This window comes from Ricinus communis, chromosome 10 (genome assembly GCF_019578655.1).
Source record: "Ricinus communis isolate WT05 ecotype wild-type chromosome 10, ASM1957865v1, whole genome shotgun sequence".
In the NCBI taxonomy this organism is placed as follows: domain Eukaryota; kingdom Viridiplantae; phylum Streptophyta; class Magnoliopsida; order Malpighiales; family Euphorbiaceae; genus Ricinus; species Ricinus communis.
Window position 1 is genome coordinate 13,772,667 of NC_063265.1, and position 19,967 is coordinate 13,792,633.

At 35.5% G+C, this 19,967-nt stretch overlaps 3 protein-coding genes across 4 annotated transcripts; 2 read left to right on the forward strand and 1 right to left on the reverse strand.

Annotated features, from left to right (window-relative positions):
- Window positions 1-1,847: 1,847 nt before the first annotated feature.
- Window positions 1,848-4,969, forward strand: LOC8285692 (ethylene-responsive transcription factor ERF113). Its single transcript, XM_002512623.4, has 2 exons — window positions 1,848-2,390; window positions 4,028-4,969. The coding sequence occupies exons 1-2, from the start codon at window positions 2,243-2,245 to the stop codon at window positions 4,627-4,629; spliced, it is 750 nt and encodes a 249-aa protein (XP_002512669.1). The 5' UTR covers window positions 1,848-2,242; the 3' UTR covers window positions 4,630-4,969.
- Window positions 4,970-7,422: 2,453 nt separating this feature from the next.
- On the forward strand, window positions 7,423-9,512 carry LOC8285693. The gene is made up of 5 exons (XM_002512624.4): window positions 7,423-7,920; window positions 8,000-8,366; window positions 8,831-8,901; window positions 9,080-9,178; window positions 9,284-9,512. Exons 1-5 carry the CDS (start codon window positions 7,714-7,716, stop codon window positions 9,380-9,382), a joined length of 843 nt encoding a protein of 280 aa, XP_002512670.1. The 5' UTR covers window positions 7,423-7,713; the 3' UTR covers window positions 9,383-9,512.
- Window positions 9,513-9,723: 211 nt separating this feature from the next.
- LOC8285694 (E3 ubiquitin-protein ligase ORTHRUS 2) lies at window positions 9,724-15,139 on the reverse strand. Of its 2 annotated transcripts, none has more exons than XM_002512625.4 (9): window positions 14,586-15,133; window positions 13,162-13,694; window positions 12,770-12,895; window positions 11,823-11,922; window positions 11,657-11,718; window positions 11,485-11,587; window positions 11,040-11,184; window positions 10,673-10,890; window positions 9,724-10,498 (listed from the first exon to the last, which is right to left on the reverse strand). In XM_002512625.4, the coding sequence occupies exons 1-9, from the start codon at window positions 15,030-15,032 to the stop codon at window positions 10,025-10,027; spliced, it is 2,208 nt and encodes a 735-aa protein (XP_002512671.1). In that variant the 5' UTR covers window positions 15,033-15,133; the 3' UTR covers window positions 9,724-10,024. The 2 variants fall into 2 exon arrangements, with proteins under 2 accessions (XP_002512671.1, XP_025011894.1); XM_025156126.2 differs by having other exon boundaries at window positions 10,403-10,542; window positions 14,586-15,139.
- Window positions 15,140-19,967: the final 4,828 nt, after the last annotated feature.

Here is a 19,967-nt window from a genome sequence, read left to right on the forward strand (position 1 = left end):
CTTGATATGAGATGTGTGCAGTGCACATTGATCTGACATCTCTCTCTATTATATTTGTTGTGTAAATGGCACATGCACGTAACAGACAAGTATGTGTATCTGCTTAAACAAGAAATTCTGTCGCTGACTTTAATCTTCTTTTCTTTTTCTTTTTTATCGTTAAATCTTGTGTGAGAAAATGAAATGCAAGTATTTTGGACCACTTCCAGTAAAAGGATCTAACCCAAATATTATGGATGTGGACTTTTCGGTAGGGAGGGGGATACTTCTGCATCCCTTTGCACTTTCCGGAAATCTAACCTTAAACTAAACACAGCTCTGAAAATGGATACTTATAGTTATAAGATGAAAGATTGTATAGGGAATTTCTCCACTGCTCTTTCTCTATTTTTAATTTACATTCAGAGACTCACATACTTTAAATAATATTCAATTTTAATTCAAAACTTCAATCAAATAGTGTTATCCTTTTCTCACTATTAAACAAAAACACCAGTTTATCCGATTATTGCACTCTCACATGGTAAAATTAGAGCAGCTACATATTATTATATAACCAATCATACACATTTCACCAGCATTCATTTTTCCAAAAAGAGAAAAATAAAATATTTTTACAGATAAAGACATGCTTCTCCATTTCTTCCATTACAAGAGACAGGGAATCTTTGAACAATGCAAGGTTTAGTTCTAAAACTTGAAACTACAAGCTCAACCTTTTGTGCTTATTTGGTTATAATAGAGTCATATATATATATATATTATATATAGGTCTTGATCTAATCTTCAGAAGTAACTTCTGATATGCATGGACAGGTGCACAGAAATGCAATTAATGCTAGATATTAATTTTATGTATACATGCACATAAAAAGCATAAATTGATGTATGGATTTGGTTCCGGTCCGTTTGTATGTCGCTGAATAAGGGTGTTAGAAGTTGTATTTATCTCACATCACTTGATTATTGGACTATTATAATGTATATAAGTGGATTGGACACCCTATTTTTTTGAGCTAATTTTTAAAATAAGTTCTACCCAAATCCATTTCATAGATCAATTGCTAACATTTTCTGATTTTTTTTTTAAAAAAAAAAAAGCTTCCATCAAATTTTAATATATATATTATATCAATTTGTTTAATAATGCAATAACCCAAAAATGGGGAAAGAATATCCGGCAATGTATCACTGTGGTAAATTGATATTAATGAGTCAGCAGGCCTAAAACATTGCAAGAGTTAAAGAAGGTCCAATCATAGAGTGGAATGTGGATGGCATTAGGCACTCATTGTACCATAAGAATATTGCAAGAAAAATAATGAGTAAAATTCTTATCTTAGCCTGTCAGGTTACAGAGGTTATGTGCATGCCTTTGGGTTGTCTTGATTTTGTAAAGTAAAATACCATTCTAAGCGCATGAGATGACATACAAGCTGATGCAAACTCATGCCTTAATTCTAAACAAATTAGTTTGACATCTTACTCCCACAATCACACATGTATCACTCCACTATTTTTTATCATTCAACTACTGATTATCTATTTTAAAGAATAATTATGGACAATGCTCTGGAAATACTTCACATTATTTTTAGACCATGTTTGTTTGTCATTCATTTACACTTCCGGCTTTTTCATTCTTTCCCTGCACCGACAAAATCCCTATTTTCAGATTCCATCATGACCCTGAACACTCTTCGCATTACGAATTTGATAATAGTGCCATGCAATATAATTTCCTCATTTTCTAGTTCTACCCACAAAAGGGTATTTTGGGACTTGCATCTTTTTCATTGATTTTCATCTTTTTAGTTTATTTATTCTATTGCATACACAGTCGAATAAATTCTCAAACCCAATTTCCCCTCTTCTGCCCTCTCCCTTTTGTAATTATTATTACTATTATTTATTTTTATTTTCTCTCTCTCTCTCTCTTTCTCTCTCTCTCTATGTGCCTTGCATTCGATCTGATCCTTGAATCTTGAATCTTGAATCTTGATATATATATATCCCGAGTTTTAAGCCAAAGCTTGCAAATCTACTTCCTAAATTACAGCGCCCTACGCCACAAGCATATCATTTCATGCCCCAGGGAAGTAGATAATTGTATATATAAATTCCATTTTCAAAAGTGGATCGAAGGCATGGAAAGAGGCCACTTCCATCGGAAGCATCAGAGGAGAAAGAGAAAGAACATCATGACTTCTCTTCTTATTCATCTTCTTGGTCTGAAACAGACATGTCTGCTATGGTTTCAGCTCTCTCTCAAGTCATCGCTACTTCTGCCGATGATAATAAGCCTACTGTGGTGCAATCAGCCCCACTTGCAGTAGAGCAATCCCTTGTCAAAGAAGAACTTGACCAGTCCCAACCTACCCAAGATCAAGGTCAGAAATTATATGCTTGATCATTTGATTTCTTTGTTTTTTTATATATAACTGCAATATTAATCTCGAAACCCTTTTCTTTCTTTTTTTTTTTTTGGGCAAATGATAAACTTCACTAAACGAAAGAAAGCGAGTCCAGAGCTACAAGTTTAATGCAATTCTTGATATAGCTAGAAGCTTTAATCATTTGTTCTGTTATGAAGGACTAGATTTATAACTTGAATTGAATTGTCAAAAATTTCCATTTTTGGTTTTTTTTTCCCTTTGCCATGATACTTCTCTTGTCAAAGTTGTCGCGATCTATCAATTGTTCTTTCTGCTTTTCTTGATTATATCCTTCTTGAAAGAAAAAGATTTTCCAGCCTATCCTACTCCCCCTCTCTTCTTCTTTTAGTTTTGTATTTTTCTTTAAAAAAAATAAAATATTAATTTATTATTTTTATAAAAAAAATATCTAACCCTTATTTAGTACGCTCCCGAATATGAGTATATGGTAGATATGTCATTTAGGGTTTGCGCCAAGTTCATTGTATCTTTGCTTTCCGTAAAGAACTTTCTTTCTTTTACACTCTCTCCTTATTAAAGGCAAAGGGTCGTACCTTATGCTGGAGATACACTTTCTTGCTTGCTTTATTACCAAATTTCGCAAGACTGATGTCAAGGTGTTACGATCATTTAGCATGTGCTCATGTTTCTATAGATAAGCATTGTTATTATTATTATTATGCTTATCAAAACTTGTTTCTATTCCCACATATTCTTCCTCGTATTTAAAAGACTTCCGTGAATCACTAGCATTCCTTTATGTTAAAGACATTGACCTCAATCCCTTATCCTTCCATTTCCAATTTTTTGTTCGTTGCTTCAACCCTGCCTAATCTTGAAAGCGACACCTGATTTTGTTGTTACACTAGCAAATTGGTGGGAACACACCACAAAAAAAGAGAAAAAAAAACAAATATCTATGGGGTTCAAGTATAACTTTAGAGGGGATTGAATAATGCAAGCTTTCGTTTGCCTTTCAAGATCAAACACCTTTAGTTATTTTGTCATAACCAGTAAAATTTAAAGCAAGAATCAAAAGATAAGAAAGCACACCTAAATTATTCGCTAAGTTTTTTGTCTATTGTCAACTAAAGCGTGTAATGGCCTCCACTTTGCTTCTTCTTCTATAATGAATTTATCTTTACTTATACTAAAGAGACCATCTTGAACTGAAATTGTATTTACAATAAAATGATGCGCATGTTTTTATTAGGATTGATATGAAAATGAGGTTATTTTGTAAGATGTGTATATTAGGATTACCTTTAAATTTGTATAATGTTATTAGGTGAAGTAAGTCTCTCTTAACAAAATAGAAAGTAAACAACTTTTACTTTCTATTAAATTAACTTCTTTTTTTTCTAGGGCAGTGCTACTTTTGTACTTTGAATGCATGGAGAAAATTGGCATTATGATCCGTCTGTATAAAAGTTGTTGCATTTAAATCCTTATTGTAACATGTATATTCTCTTCTTATATCTAATACATATAAATTAAAAGAAATATTTCATGGCTACAAGCACGTTCTTAGTTTTTAATCATATCGATGAGTTATTGCATTTTCGATTGAATTTGTCTTTTTGTATGTGAAGAAAATACAAGGAGAAGACACTATAGGGGAGTAAGACAAAGGCCATGGGGAAAATGGGCAGCTGAAATACGTGATCCTAAGAAGGCGGCTAGAGTGTGGCTTGGCACTTTTGACACGGCTGAGGATGCAGCCCTTGCATATGACAAAGCAGCTCTAAAGTTCAAAGGCACAAAGGCTAAGCTTAATTTTCCCGAAAGAGTTCAAGGGAAACCTGAGTTTAGCTACTTCATGACTACTTCCGGTGACTCAAGTAGTAGCATCTCTCCTGGACAAAATCCAATGCTAATGGCCCCTCCCGCTTCTTCTTATCTTCCTCCACCTCCTCCTCCATCCTTCCCACAAGAAACTTACCCAGACTTGCTTCAATATGCACAAATTCTTTCTAGTACTGACGCGAGTTTCCCATATTACACTTCAAATCTGTTTAATCAACAGCCTTATACTCCCCATTACTCATCCAATGAACCATCATCAACATTTTTATCGCAGCAACAACAACAGCATCAGCAGCAAGATCTGATGAGATTCTCTCCATGGTTCGACAGCTCCTCTGGTTCTGATTACCAAGAACATGGGAAGGACTCTAGTAACCCTAGCGAGTAGTATCTTTGCTTTCCTATATTAATTAAAGGCATAAAACATTCATATGGTATCCATTAGTTGAAGGATATGATAATGCACGTTAATTAGTACCATTTCTATGAGAATCCATCCATCATGGAAAAGAGCTTTTAAGTAGTTTTTTGTAATTTTATTGAAGCTCTTCTATATTAATTGTACCCATTTTTTCTGGATGCCTGACGACAGTAATATTAGTCACAGCCAGTGATTGCCTTCCTGAATTTGGGGTCTGTAAGCTTATATTTGGACGGTAAGAGAGATTTTGACTACTGTTGTACTTTCTTCTTCTTGTTGTTCTATTTGAAGTAAATTTGCATGGTAATTCCAAAGTCTCAGTTGCTTTTGATTTTCGTAATAAAGTAATGATGTGCGTATGTGGATCTTGGAGAAACTCTTGGCAAAGTAAAACGAATAATATGTTATTCTGACCTGAATTCTTATCAAATAACTCTACATTTCAAACTTGTTTATCGATCCTTCCCCCATACTCCAAAAAATATTCCTTTTTATTTATGATTGAGAAGTTTGAAAAATGACAGAAGCCATAGCTTGATTGTCAAACTTCAGAGCCAAAGTGGCTGGCATTCTCAGCCAAAATTTCTTAAACAGCCTCAATTACTTAACGTTAAAAAGCATTGCTGGGACTGTTTTCTTGATTATCTCTTTTAGTTCGTTCACATGTCTACTTGCCAAGACGACATCAAATATACACCAATTTGCCACAGTTTCATGATCTCTTCAATTAATATGTATCTGTCACCATTAGTATAGTTAATCCCGAATCCACAGTTTCATGAAAATATTTTGATGCAGTTGGTAATCTTTGCTTCAATCACCTTCAAAAGCACACTAAAGATTGAAACTTATTTACAACTAAGATTTTTGTCGAATCTAATGTGTGCATGCACCAGACATGATTGCATATGTTGATTTGAAATTATAGAGAAGTAGTATATATCACAAGTGTAATTTTGTATACTATATCAAATTTACATCATCACAAGTTTGATCATTGAAGTTAGACTATCTATTCCTCAAAATATAAGAAATCTTGCACTTAATTCCGTTATGGTCATAAAATTACAATTTATTTCATCTTAATCATTCAACTTTAATTATATTTTAATCACTTTATGAATAAAAAATAATTAATAGAGAGTAATATAATATATTAATTCTTTATTGATAATAATAACTAAAATTAAAATTAAATAAATTAAAATTTTATGAGTAAAACAATACTAATGAAAACCATTATATTCTTTTCTCAAGATTGAGTGTTTTGCCTTCGTCCGTATTGGTATTTAAAAAGCTTAATTATACCATATATGTAATAATAATAATCTTAATCTTAATGAGTTTGAAGAAAAATATTCCTTAGAATTCAAAATCAAAGCAGAAGTTAATAAATAAAAATCACTGGGTAACATTTCTATATGCAGAAATGATGAGTCCTAATTATGAATATATGTCATCAGTGGAGACAGGAACAATGGACAAGAAGATCAAAACATTAAAGCAGCCTAAATTAAGCGACAGAGTGTGAAAACTTTGGACAAGTAAACAAAAGTTAACAAGATCAAAACATTAAAGTAGGCTATTTTTAGGCGACAGCATGAGATATGTAGCAGTCTAAAACAAAAGGAGCCATTACCCAAAACGTGCTTCTAAACATGGCTCCCACCAAACTTTGTGTATGATGACTGATGTAACATATAAATTCTTTTCTTTATCATCCCAAACTCCTCCAACATAAATACAGTTGAATATATATCGACTTGCTACTACAGATTTGAAATGGTAAAATATATTAAAAATATATAAAAGTCGTCTCATATTTGAATAAATGGAGTTTATAATATTAAAATTTACATTCATTAAAATGATATAATTTAAGACTAATTATTCAGTTTGGAATTAATTGAGGGCACTAATTCTGCGAAATGAGTTGTATGGATGACAAAGTGAGTAAAGGTGCTTTGTCCTTTTGTGTCCTCTCAACGAGTAGCAACCTTTTGTTGTTTGTTTGTTTGCTTGGGTTAAGTAATAAAATTTATGTGTCTTGCCCAGTTAATATAATTTAAAGGGCTGCATATTAATAATAAGAAGTTTTAAGTTATGAAAATGATATAATTATTTAGTATATGGAGAAGAAAGGATTACGCATGCACGGGCCTCCTGCCCACTTGCTACTCACGCCACAAAGCAAGTGGGCCAGAACAGATCCTCCAAAGCCTTTCATTTGGAGGTAAAAAAGATAAAAACAAAAAAAAAAAAAAGAAACTTCTTTTTGTTAGAAGACAGCACACGTAAGCGGCGTGAAAGCTGACGTGGGGAAAAGAGAATCATGAAATTAGGGCTAATGAATGACTGATTAGGACGTGGTTGCATTTTTATTATTTTTCTTTTGTATTCCAGGTTGATGACGTGGTTTTCAGGATGCTTTCGGCTTCCACGTCAAATTTTGCGGCACTTTAGCCTGATCAGACTCCCAAAGTACAATTATGATTTGGGGTTGAAATGAAGTTGATGGGAATGATGGTTGTATGCGACCACTAAGCATGCACATGGACCTTGCCCTTCGTTTCTCTCTCTCTCTCTCAATTAAGGCCTTTTCTTGTCATTTTCATTTTGGAAATGGTAATACTCCATTGGATTTTTGTTATAAAAAAAAAAAGCAAAACAAAGAATACATTTGCATCTCAATACATATATGGGTGGTTTTATTTACAAATCAAATTTTGTTGTGACCTTCAACTGGTTTTGCTTTTCATTTTCGTAATCGTAAATAAACTGAAATGGTAGAAAGATAAAAGGGAAATTGCTTGCTTCCTTCCTACCGTGATGTTCTTGTCTTTTAGCCCGCATATGCAAGTCCGGCGCCGTGTCAAACTAAAATCTGCAGATTTAAAGTGGGTGGTCCCCTTTTGCTGATAAGCGTAGCTTCTCGACCAATGGAATTTACAGCGCAGATTCTGTTTCCTGTTAAAAGAATTCAATAAATAATTTATCAAAAAAATAATAAACATAATTAGAAAATTAATTACCCGAATACTCAATCCAGTTATGGCGTCGGTGGCGTTATCGGCATCGTTAATCTCATCTTCAACATGCCGACTTAAATCCGCGGCGGCGGTACTATCCTTTAAACATAGAAATGGATCAGTAAAGTGCAAGGCTGTGGGTGAAAGCTCTCGAACTTCCTTAGAAGAGCCAACAGTTTTTAAAGGCGTTTATGGCACCTGGACACTTGACCAATCGGACGTTCGCGAGGTACTTCGGTTGATTTTATTTTGCTCTGATATGTTATGATTTTCGCTGTTAATTGGAGATTGGATAAAATTTGTCGCAGGTCATTTTGTATAGATCAGGGCTGGTCACCGCAGCTTCTGCGTTTGTAATTGCTGCTTCTTCAGAGGCGTTTTTACAGAACGAGTCTTTGTTAAAGGAAATAATACATCAAAACCTTGATTTATTGTGTGCAATTGGAGCTGGTGGACTCGGATTGTCTTTGCTTTTGATACACATCTATGTAACTGAGATTAAGCGGACCCTTCAAGCTTTGTGGGCACTCGGTGTTATTGGATCTTTTGCAACGTATACTACCCTTGCTCGACCGGCTGGCGAGAACCTGATACAGTATGTCATTGATAATCCAACTGCTGTCTGGTTTGTTGGTCCTCTGTTTGCAGCACTTACAGGACTTGTCTTCAAAGAAGGTAATATACTAGCTACGCTCTAACACTTGCTCCTCATTGGTTGTGTTCTGATTTGTATTATTGTTAACTACTGCAGTAGTATGGTAACCTGGTTCAGTATTCACGCTTCCTAAAAATGAAAATTGAAATAGCTGCTGTAATTCATGTAAATCTAGACTAGGTTTATCGTTTGTTTTCTGCTCCTCCTCAAGAAATCTAACATTGTGTAATATGCTTCACTTTCTGTTTCTTAAATGCTTCTGAATTATGTTTTGAAGTTGAGATATTGTTTGACAACTGATGTTTCCATTCGTTATATTCTCTTAGGAAGTATGAGACTAAAGTTTGCTACATAATCCATCAAATTTTTTGGGGGTGTTTTTGCTATAGCTTTTAGTTATATATTTCAGTGTAGATAAATAAACAAATAAAAGTAATGCTCTCTCATGATTAAAGTTAAGCTGAATTATTGAATTGTTAAACAGGACTTTGCTACGGGAAGCTGGAAGCTGGTGTTCTCACATTTATTATACCTGCAGTTCTTCTTGGACATTTGGTATTTTTTTTCTTGAAATTTGATCCATACATACCTTTCTTTCAATGCTACTTAGCAAGTAGCAATTTCTTTTGGGGGGCAGTATGCAGGTGTTTGGTTTATTCTTTTGCTACTCCTTTTGTTTTTCTTTTTAAGTTCTCTTTCCGATTCAGTGATGGGCTTCACTTGAGATATGCAGACAGGTTTAATGGATAATGGAGTAAAGCTTGCTCTACTGGGTACTTGGATGACCCTCTTTGTGATATTTGCTGGAAGGAAGTTCACTCAGCCTGTTAAGGCATGTTGTCTGATAAAATTTTCTTCTTCGTTTTCTTCTGACTATTGGAATTAATAATAGCAGACAAGTATGCCATGTTCTAATGATTTCTTGCTTACTCTGAAGGATGACGTTGGTGACAAGTCTGTATTCATGTTCAATGCTCTCCCAGAAGATGAAAAGAAGGCTCTAATCGAGAAACTCGAGCAACAAGATCTTTATTAGCCAAACATGCATGACACCTTAAGGAAAGGATTCATGTGCAATTTTGACTAACCATCACTCGTAATATACTTCTATATGATGTACAATTTGGATGTATATTATCAAATATATATATATAGTTTTTGTCCAAGTCTAACCCCAGAAGTGGATAAATCCCTATGACTACCGGACCACTATATTTTACCTCCCATTTTCTGAAAGTTTTTCTTAGCAGCATGCTGTTACTTATCTTTAGTAAAAATGAGGGAGAGAAGATCGGGACGTCTATTTTCAATGTGAGAGCGAGCTAACTGACCTTCATAATGTGGATAGCCTGGGTCCCTGGTCATCGAGCCTTAGAATTTCACATATTTAGCAATGTCCTAAAAACCACCTGAATTATTTCAATACTATCTGAATGTCACTCTAGTGTCATGATACTATCTGGCCAGAATAATACCATTTATCTTTTAATTAGTAAACGACAAGTTTCTTTAGATTCCCCACACCCTGGTTCTAAGACTTGCCCAAATAGCTGTGTTTATATATAAAAATACATATACGGCAGTCACCAACTGCCTATCACAACAACAATCATCTTGTATATACAGAAGCTCATCACGCGATTAAAAACCTCTTCATGACCAGAAGAACCATCATTCTTCATTGTGCTGCATTCACTTTTGCCCTCTTGCTCCTGGTCTGAACTCCAGCATCCACTATTACCTGGCTCCCACCATCATTAGCCCTTCTTCTCCTGGAGCTCGGCTTCACTTCAGTGGTAGATGGCTGTTCATCACTGTCCACTTTTTCAGATATATTGGCATCAATTCCAGTTTCATCCTTCACTAGATCTGATTGTTCGAGCACTGCCCCTTCCATCTGCCAAGCAACATTTCGCCCGTCACATTCACCACTTGCCATTTGCTCGTAGGTTTTCTCAGGTTTGCTTTCCATTTGATGCCTAGGTTTGGCTTCTTCAACAACTTCACTATTTATATTGCATATCTCTGTATCAGCAATAGCATCTGTTTTCCCATCCACGGCATCACTTTCTTCAGTAGAATCATCAAAATTTTCAGACTCTGCATTTCTCCGCTGTAGTGCTTCAATCACACCCATCAATTCTCTATTAACCTGCCATGCAAACTTAGATGTTATAAGCCAAGGCTTGGGTACTCCTGCAAATTCATCACCACATAATGGTGATTCCACAACCGTTGAAGATATTAAATATATTAAAAATTTCTCTACCACTGCAACATGAATTTCTAATATGAAACACAATCAATGTAACCAATCGGCTTGCACCTGTGGATTTTGAAGATATTCAGCTATATCATTTGTACAAGACGGACATTTCATAACGTTTTTCTGCACTCTTAGTGTTCGTCTGCCTTGACATGTTCTCTGCCTCGTGAAACTTTGACCAGCAAAAGCACCCTCCAGGCATGCTTTGCAGAAGTTATGTCCACAAGGAGTAGTAAGAGGGTTAGTCATCACCTTCCGACAAATTTGACAGCTTAACTCTGCATGGTGAATGACACAGAAGCAAGCATTCCCTTGTTAATTTATTGCTGTTGGTTACAGTCATGGTGAAGGAGCATCCCATAGTGGCTAAATGGCTAGAAGTAAAGAACATAAAACTTGCAAGTACGGATTTGATAAAATACGGCACCTTTCAGAAGCTTTTCCCTCACAGGCACATTTTGTCGTCGCCCCTTAGCTTTTCTTGTTTTCTTGCCATCTTCTCCACTTCCACCATCAACCCATTTTCTACTAGGTGGTGGAGGTTTCTTCCACATCCAACAACCTTTTTCCTCCTGAAAAGCCAAAAGAATGTTGTATATGATTTTAATATGAATAGCTCATGCCAAGTTCGTGTTCAATCATTATACCCAATTACAAAAAACCACGATAATATATGGCCTTGAATTTTGGTTGTCTATCAGTAAATTTTAAAGCAACTTTGTAGCGTATATCAATAATGGAGCACATAAAACACTATTCAACTAGTAAACAAATCGTATATCAATAACAAAGCACATACAACACTATTTAACAAGTACAAAAATAGCTATATGTTGTGCTGCCATGTATAAAGTAAAACTGCACGAGCTTACATCATAGTCCCAAGATGGAGATCCTCTCCTTTCAGTTACATCAACTGCATTTTCTAATTCTCCAATGACTGGCAGAGGCCGCGGACGGTCCCCATGATTGTCACTGCATGTTAATTCGTAAAATATTATGCACGTGATAGAGAGAGAAGAGAGAGAGAGAAGTGAAACATACCTTGTCCATGGTGCAGGTTCATTGTCACATCTCACAAACAGATACCTGCAAACCTTGTAGCCCTAATAAGAGAAAAGAAAACAATGAAACTTTTAGGAAACACATTTAGCCAATAGCAAATGTGGTATATTCCTGAATGCAATCAACATAGTCATAAGAATCTTACCTGCATTCCATTCTTACGCCAGCATTTCTCAATTCTATATATGCCATCGTAACGGACGCCTGTTTCCGGGGCATAAGAAGAACGCTTCTCTTTGTGAGATCTGCCAGAAAATGAAGAACTATTAGATGCCGACACTAAATTCAAAAGACTAATATCCGTCCAAAAAATTACTGCTCACATATACTTCCTATTTCTGGATGCAGAATTAATCACATTGACAACATATCAGGTCAAGTAGACAAAACATGTATTTCTTAGATTAGCCTTGGACTTTCAGGAGCATATACTAGATGCATGGGCAATACTGATATAGTAACCACTACCATATCTTTAAGCATTAGACAGAACCGTCAAATACAAGATAATGATATTACGACTACTTTCAAGAAATGCAAGTATTCTACTGAAGGGTATGCTCTTCCCAACATTCAAAAAGAAACAAAAAATGATGGTTGCTAATCGGTTTAACTGTCTTCTGAGGATATTAATGAACATAAAATAGTCCGCTAAAATCTATGATGATTCTTTTAGGAGAAAATAAAAAAGAAAGGGTAAAATTTTGTTGGCAGATTAACTTCCTAGTCTAGGAAAAGGCTATTTTCCAATTTCCATACTTTCTTGCACTCAGCATGCTCGTTAAAGTGCAATTACGCATATTGGTTTGTCGTGAAAACCACACGTATTAGGAATGCCTAGAAAGGAAACCTATTTTATTTTCCATGTGTGAGCTGAATGTGATATCTGATATTACAATACTACCAAACTTGTTTTTTCTTATTATCCGTGAAGAAGGGGAAATTGTCCTTAGCATTCAAGTTGCATATAAGTTATTCCTTTTAAATTTAAAAAACATTAAATGGCATAAACAAAAAACAAAGAGTTTAAGAATTAGGGTAACAAGTAGACCTCATGATAACGAGAGACAATACTTCATCGAAACAACTCACCTGACTACTCTTAAAGGATATCCTTTGCGGCAACTTACTCGTAATGCCTCATTCAGCTTTTCAAATTTTTGATCAAATGATTGTGCCTTGTTTGTGCGTTTATTGCCGCTAAGGTCCCTTCCTCCACTATTCACCAAAATTGCAAGATCAAACACAGATGGAAATAGAAAAATAAATCAAGCACAGCACTTATTAAGAAGAAACAGACCAGAAAAGTCAATGGTATTCTTACACTAACAACGTCAATTAAGTACAACGGAACTATAAAGAAATCCACTCTACACCAGCCTAGTTTAGCTTAGGTGGTGCAATGTTCTCCAGCTCATGAAAAAGCTAATTGATTATACAGTAAAACAAATAGTTTGGAAAGAACATACAGAAAGAAAAAATACCTCCCAGTGTAAAGGAACCAGTCGCCATGGTCCTCGTCATCTACATAACCTCCAGAGAGGGCCACTGATTGAGCACCATGAGTTGACTGACCAGCAATTCCTGCAACATGGGGAAGATGAGCACCCCATTGTCTACACTCCAGCCTATCTTCCCACGATTCGCCAACTAAAACACCCTGCTCTCTTACTGGATCGTTCTCAGCAAGAATGGGCCCAAAGTGATCAGGAGGAACGGTGACGAAGATCTTTCCACTACAGGCATTAGACTTTCCAGCTTTCTTAGCTCGTTCTGAAGTGAAAGCTTTGTCCGGCCTGTTTTGATTGTGAACAAAATGGTATACCTTATGAGGTCCCCCGGCAGTGCTGGATTTTGACATCTTAGCCATGCGTATGGCAATAACCAGCACAGAATTGATTCGAGGTTGGCTCGCCATTTTGGAGGGGATTTGGTTCCGGCAATTTGCACATGTACGTTTTCCTTGTCCAATCCATTTTTGGAAGCACTTAAGGCAAAAGTTATGACCACATGGTGTCTGACACACAGGGAAAGAAAGAGATGAACATGTGTAAAACAGTAAAACGACAGAAGTTAAGGAAAAATTTCCTATTTTAGTAACCATATCAAATAAAAGAGTACTCAAGTAGACTCATATTGAGTCATGTAGAGTGCATTGAAAAAGAGGTCGATTACAGCAGCATAGCACCTTTTAACATATTGTGAACTAGAACACGGCCTCTCTGAGGTTAATTATCATCAGCAAACAAAGGATGAAATAGAGCAGAATTCCCTTATTGCTTAATAGACTTGCTGACAAGGTATGTCATGGAATACCAAAACATAAATGCTGAACAAAGAATTAAAAACATGGTCAAAAAAGCCGTTATCAAGTGTGGGAGAAATAGGAAAAAAGAATGTTAGTTAAATTTATAATTCTATACGAGAATAAAAATAAAAAAATCGAAACAAGGAACATAAAGAAAAAACAAAAAGTGGAATAGTTGCACAAATTTGTAGTGCGGGAAAGCTAAAGCATATCTTTGATGGGTCACCACTGAAAGCGACCCTGTTTCCCCTTTAAAGCACTCCAAAACAGATAAATAACTAAGATACATGATTACAGGCAGTATCCAAGGAGCAGCTGTACAATCTCGCAGCTTTAGTCAACTCGGGTTTAGTAAAAAAAGCCAAGGAAACAACATCTGCAGCGGAAAATCTAACCAGGCACAGAATCAGAGCAGCAAAAAACACACAAACAAGTTAAACACTTTTGATATTCATTATTTTTACTCATAAACGCGTCTATAGTCTGAGCAACAGATATTTACACTTGTACTTGATTTCCAATATTTCATTCATATACGATGAGAAGGGGATTAAAAAAAAGAAGAGAGAAATCGGATAGATAAAGATGAGATAGACATACCGTAACAGGCCTATCAGGTAACTGCATGCAAAATGAGCAGTTGAATCCAGCATCAAGGATATCAAGTATTTCATTACTACCGGTTATCCTCTCCTTCTCTTCCTCAACACCAGAGCACGACGGCGCCCCTCCGCTCACAAGCTGCTGGCGTCTCTTAGCCTTCTCAGACTCGGAGAGTGACACGTCAGACTCGATCATCCGGATTGCAGCGATGAGGGCAGAGGAAGTGGCCTCCGATCCTCGGGAGAGAGTCGGATTGAGGATAGAGCAGTCGGGACAGTTCCATTGAAGAGCGTCCGCTGAGGTTTCTGGAGGGGAAGAGAGGCAAGTAAGGTGCCAGGGAGTGTCGCAAGTTCTACAAGTAAGAGAATCATCAGGCGATGGTTTAGTTTTGCAGATCATGCAAATGCCATCTCCGTCGCAGGGAAGGTCGCCGACTTGTGCCATTAAAAGAGGCAAAAACTACAGGCTGTGTTTTCTCAGTGCCGTTTTTGGTTGGTCAATGGGAGTTTTTAAGACATTGTATGCTCGGGGATATATTTTTTATTTTCTCATTATTAATATAAATTACTTTTGGGTTAAATATTAAATTTTATGTTTTGGGACTTAATACAAATGGGAAAATGTGAGTAGTCTAGGAAGTGAGTTTATGATATTATTGTAAAAGGAAATTGACAACGCAATCTTATTAACAATAGCATTGCCTCGCTAATTTACCATTTTCACTTGCCATTATTATAACAGTTTACACCATTGCTCTTATTCTTTTTTCCTTGGAGTAGATGCTCTCCAAAATTAATTACAACACTTTTTGACATCCTAGCTAAAATATATTTTAAGATTTATTTTTAGGTCTAAGATCTTCTGTTATTACCAAATTTTTAAAATTGTATTATCTTTTAATTGGATTTTTGAAATTCTACTTTTATCTTAAAATATTTTAATCTGACATAAATCGATGTATAATCTGCATCCAACGTCTATCAACTACGGAATTGACTTTTATTAAATAAAATAATTAAAAAGCTCAAAATAACATGTCATATTGAATGCAATGATTTACTCACAATTTTGAGTATCTTCCTCCACTTATAAATATGAGCATACATTTTATATGAAAGGGAAAATTGATGCTTGATGCTATTTTTCCGTTAAAACAAATCTATCATATTTCGTAGCCTCTAAAAAGTTCACTCAAATCATTCTATATTTTTTTATTTTAGGAATTGGAGATCCTTAGTCACTGGCCAACGATTTCTTTATTTGTCTTGTAATAATTATTTAATGACTCTTAAAAATATCACAATGATCATTAATGCTGCAAAATATGTTAGAACTGATAGTATATTTGGAGTATGTAATGGATGAAAGATTGAATTACAATTTCATTAATGAACACTAGTCTTTAAATACAAAATAACAAAGACATGCTTAACATAAAAATAGGTAACAGCTAATCCATGACTAACAGCTCCTGATTACATGAGATTTTATTAAAAGCTACCTAATCTCCTAAAGACTAGGACAAAATTCTTAACATTCCCTTAAACTAAATGTACAATCAGTTTATACTTGAAATTGAAATAACTCCAAGTGAGCTTTCCAGCTTCTCAAATGCAGCCAATTTGAGAGGCTTAGTCAATGTATCAGCAAATTGGTCCTCAGTGGGACAATAAATAAGCTCAATGACTCCATCTCTTGTAAGATAATGAAGGAAATGATACTTACATCGATGTACTTGCTCCTCCCATGTAAAACTAGATTCTTAAAGAGTTTAATAGTTGAACTGTTATCCCAATAGATCTTTATGTACTTTTGCTTGTAACAATGCAAGAACTCAAGAATTCTTTTTAACCACATAGCTTGACACGCACAAGAGGCTGCTGCTACAAACTCGGCTTCAGTTGTAGACAATGTAACAATTTGTTATTTTTTTGATACCCAAGAGACAACCCCTGAACTTAACATAAAAACATGACCAGAGGTACTCTTTCTATCCTCCAAATCTCCTGTGTAATCACTATCACTGAAGCCCAAGATATCTAATGCTCCTCCTTTGGCATAAAAAATACCAAAATCAAGTGTACCTTTCAAATAGCGTAAAATCCGTTTTGCAGCAAGGAGATGAAGCTTTATTGGACATTCCATAAACCTGCTGATTAAGCTCACACCATAAATCAATGTCAGGTCTTATTGTTGTTAAGTACATGAGACTTCCAACCATTTGCTTGAACAAAGTATTGTTTATCTTCTTTCCATCAAGATCTTTTGTGAGTTTCAAACTTGGATCAGTTGGAGTTCCCACCGAATTGCAATCCAACATTTGAAACCTGTCTAGGATCTCTAATGCATATTTCTTCTGTGTGACAAAAATTCCAATTTTTTAATGCATTACCTCAATGTCAAGAAAATAGTGCATTATACCAAGATTCATCATTTCAAATTCTGCCATCATGGATTTTTTAAACTCATCAACTAGTGCTTGATCATTCCCTGTATAAATTAAGTCATCCATATATAAGCAAACAATTAAGATTTTCTCTGTAGACATAGTTTTAACAAAGAGAGTATGCTCATATGTGCATTTTCGAAAACCAGCTTTGGCAAAATAAGTCTTTATGCGGCTGTACCAGGCTCGTAGTGCTTGTTTCAGCCCTTATAGAGCTTTCTTTAACCTGTACAATTTTTTTCACTTCCTTGTTGCACGTAACCAGGGGGTTGATCAATAAAAACTTCTTCTTCAAGGTTGCCATGTAAAATTGTTGATTTCACATCCAGCTGAAAAATGGACCAAGCTTTTTGAGTTGCTAAAGCCACCACCATTCAAATTGTATCATGTCATGCAACCGAAGCAAAAATTTTTGTGTAATCAACACCAAATTCTTGTTTATAATCCTTTGCGACAAGTCAGGCTTTATATTTTTCAATTTGGCCATCTTTATTCAGCTTAGTTTTATAAACCCATTTGACGCCAATGGATTTTTGCCCTTCAGGAAGTTCTGTCAGCTCCCATGTCTTATTTTTCTCTATGGACTTTATCTCTTCGTCCATAGCTTTCTGCCATTTTGTATCTTTCATCATTTCTTCAAAAGTTAATGGATCACAATCTGATAACAAAGCATAATGAGCAAGGATTTTTTCATCAGATTGATCACCACTAACCTCATAATCATCCATCCATGCAGGTCTTTGTCTGTTTCGCTGAGGTCCAAAACTTGTACCTTCTATTTGAGCTTCAAGAACATTATTAGGCTGCTGCAAATATAGATCAGATTGTAATGATGAAGTTGCATCACAAGAACTTGGTTGTTCTTGTATTTCAGCTTCTTTTTCTTAAAGAAACAGAGGTATTTGCTGATGCTTTACACTATTATTAGCCCAATTCTATATACTTTCTTCATCAAAGAGAACATCACGGATCATAATAATATTTTCTGTGATTGGATTGATCAATTTATATGCTTTAGATTGCTCACTAACTCCAAGAAAAACACATTTTTCACTTTTGGCATCCAGCTTCTTTCTCTTTTCTTTTGGAACATGTGCGTACGCAATGCACCCAAAGACTTTAAAATGATCAACTGATGGTTTCCGCCCACTCCAAGCTTCTTCTGGAGTCATATTTTTGACAGAAAAAGTAGGATTTTGATTCAACACATGAATACTCCAGCTTACAGCTTCTGGCCAAAATCTTTTTGAAATCCTATCATTCGCGGTCATACTCTATACCATGTTAAGTATAGTCTGATTCTTTCTTTCTACTACGCCGTTTTGCTGAGGCGTATAGGTTGTTGTTAACTGCCTACGAATTCCATCTGGGTCACAAAAATTTACAAATTCATGTGACATATACTCTCCCCCACGATCAGTTCGGAGAGTTTTAATGGTACTCCCAACTTCATTCTCCACTAAGGCTTTGAAGCTTTTAAACATAGTGAGTGCTTCTGATTTTTCTTGCAAAAAATAAATCCATATTTTTCTGCTGAAATCATCTATAAAAGAAAGAAAATATTTCTTTTTTCCATTTGATACAAGATTTATTGGATCACATATATTAGAATGGATCAACTCTGCGCTCTCCATGACTTGCCTTTTGGAAATTGCTCACGATGTTGCTTGCCAACAACACACTCTTCACATAATTTGGAAGGAAGAGTGATCTGAGGAAGACCATTCACCATTTGCTTCTGAGAAAGAACCTTTAGATCTTTGAAATTCAAATGAGCATATCGCAAGTGCCAAAGTCATGTTGAGTCATTGTCAGCAGCCTTAGAACATGTTTGACACTCAATTTTTAAGGGAAACAACCTATTTGATGTCATCTGAACTTGAGTAATTACTCCTCTATTTGGATCATATATTTCGCAAATACCTCCTTTGATTGTAGTTGTATAACCCTTCTCTTGCAGTTGTCCCGCACTTAATAAATTACTCTTCAATCCAGGAATATAAAAGACATTTGAGATGGTCTCAATGTTGTCTTTTTTAGTCCTGATTTGAACATCACCCTTTCCCATCACATTTACTTTAGAATGATCACCAAAATTCACTATAGTGCGATAATTATCATTTAAATAATAAAAGAAAGATTTGTTACCATACATGTGATTGCTGCACCCAGTATCTATATACCATATGTTAGGTTCATGCTCCTCCTTACAATGAAAAGCCATCAAGAGTGTTTTTTGTTCATTATTCTCTACGTAGTTGGAATGCTCTTCTTTGTTTTTTTTGAATGTTAGCAGTACATTCAGATTTGTAATGTCCATACTTGTGACAGCGGTAACACTCAATGTTGGACTTATCCAACTTTGAATTGTTATAGGATGAATGCTGATGGTGATCATATCCTCTTCCTCTTCCTTTGGAATTTGATGTGTGGGAACCTCTGCATCTGCCTCGACCTTTACCTCAGCTTCAGCCTCAATCTCTTTCCAGCTTCTCTCCCTGATAAATTCTCACTATGAGTTGAGGCCTTCAAAGCATGTTCATCTGAGGTTGCACCTCTGTTCATTTTCTGCTCATGTACCAACAAGGAGCTTTGAAGTTCATCAAGTGATAATTTATCTATATCTTTGGACTCCTCAATTAAACACACAACATAATCAAACTTTGGAGCCAAAGATCGTAGAATCTTTTCAACAATGGTTATATCATCCATTTTCTCACTATGGAAACACATTTTGTTTGCTGTCCCCATTGTCCTTGCGCAATAACTGGTAATTGATTCACCATCTCCCATCTGCAGAGTCTCAAACTCTCTTCTTAATGCTTGGAGTTGTGCTCGCTTTACTCTCGAAGAGCCTTGATACTTTTTCTTCATTGAGTCCCAAATATCCTTGGAAGTATCTTTACAGAGAATGGTTTCCAGGATAGATCGAT

Coding starts and splice junctions, on each gene's coding strand:
- LOC8285692 (XM_002512623.4), top strand. CDS start 2,243: ATGTCTGCTATGGTTTCAGCTCTCTCTCAAGTCATCGCTACTTCTGCC. Junction 2,391..4,027: donor CCAACCTACCCAAGATCAAG/GTCAGAAATTAT, acceptor TTGTATGTGAAG/AAAATACAAGGAGAAGACAC.
- LOC8285694 (XM_002512625.4), bottom strand. CDS start 15,032: ATGGCACAAGTCGGCGACCTTCCCTGCGACGGAGATGGCATTTGCATG. Junction 11,923..12,769: donor TATCCTTTAAGAGTAGTCAG/GTGAGTTGTTTC, acceptor ATTTTCTGGCAG/ATCTCACAAAGAGAAGCGTT. Junction 11,588..11,656: donor GAACCTGCACCATGGACAAG/GTATGTTTCACT, acceptor ATTAACATGCAG/TGACAATCATGGGGACCGTC.
- LOC8285693 (XM_002512624.4), top strand. CDS start 7,714: ATGGCGTCGGTGGCGTTATCGGCATCGTTAATCTCATCTTCAACATGC. Junction 8,367..8,830: donor AGGACTTGTCTTCAAAGAAG/GTAATATACTAG, acceptor ATTGTTAAACAG/GACTTTGCTACGGGAAGCTG. Junction 9,179..9,283: donor AGTTCACTCAGCCTGTTAAG/GCATGTTGTCTG, acceptor CTTACTCTGAAG/GATGACGTTGGTGACAAGTC.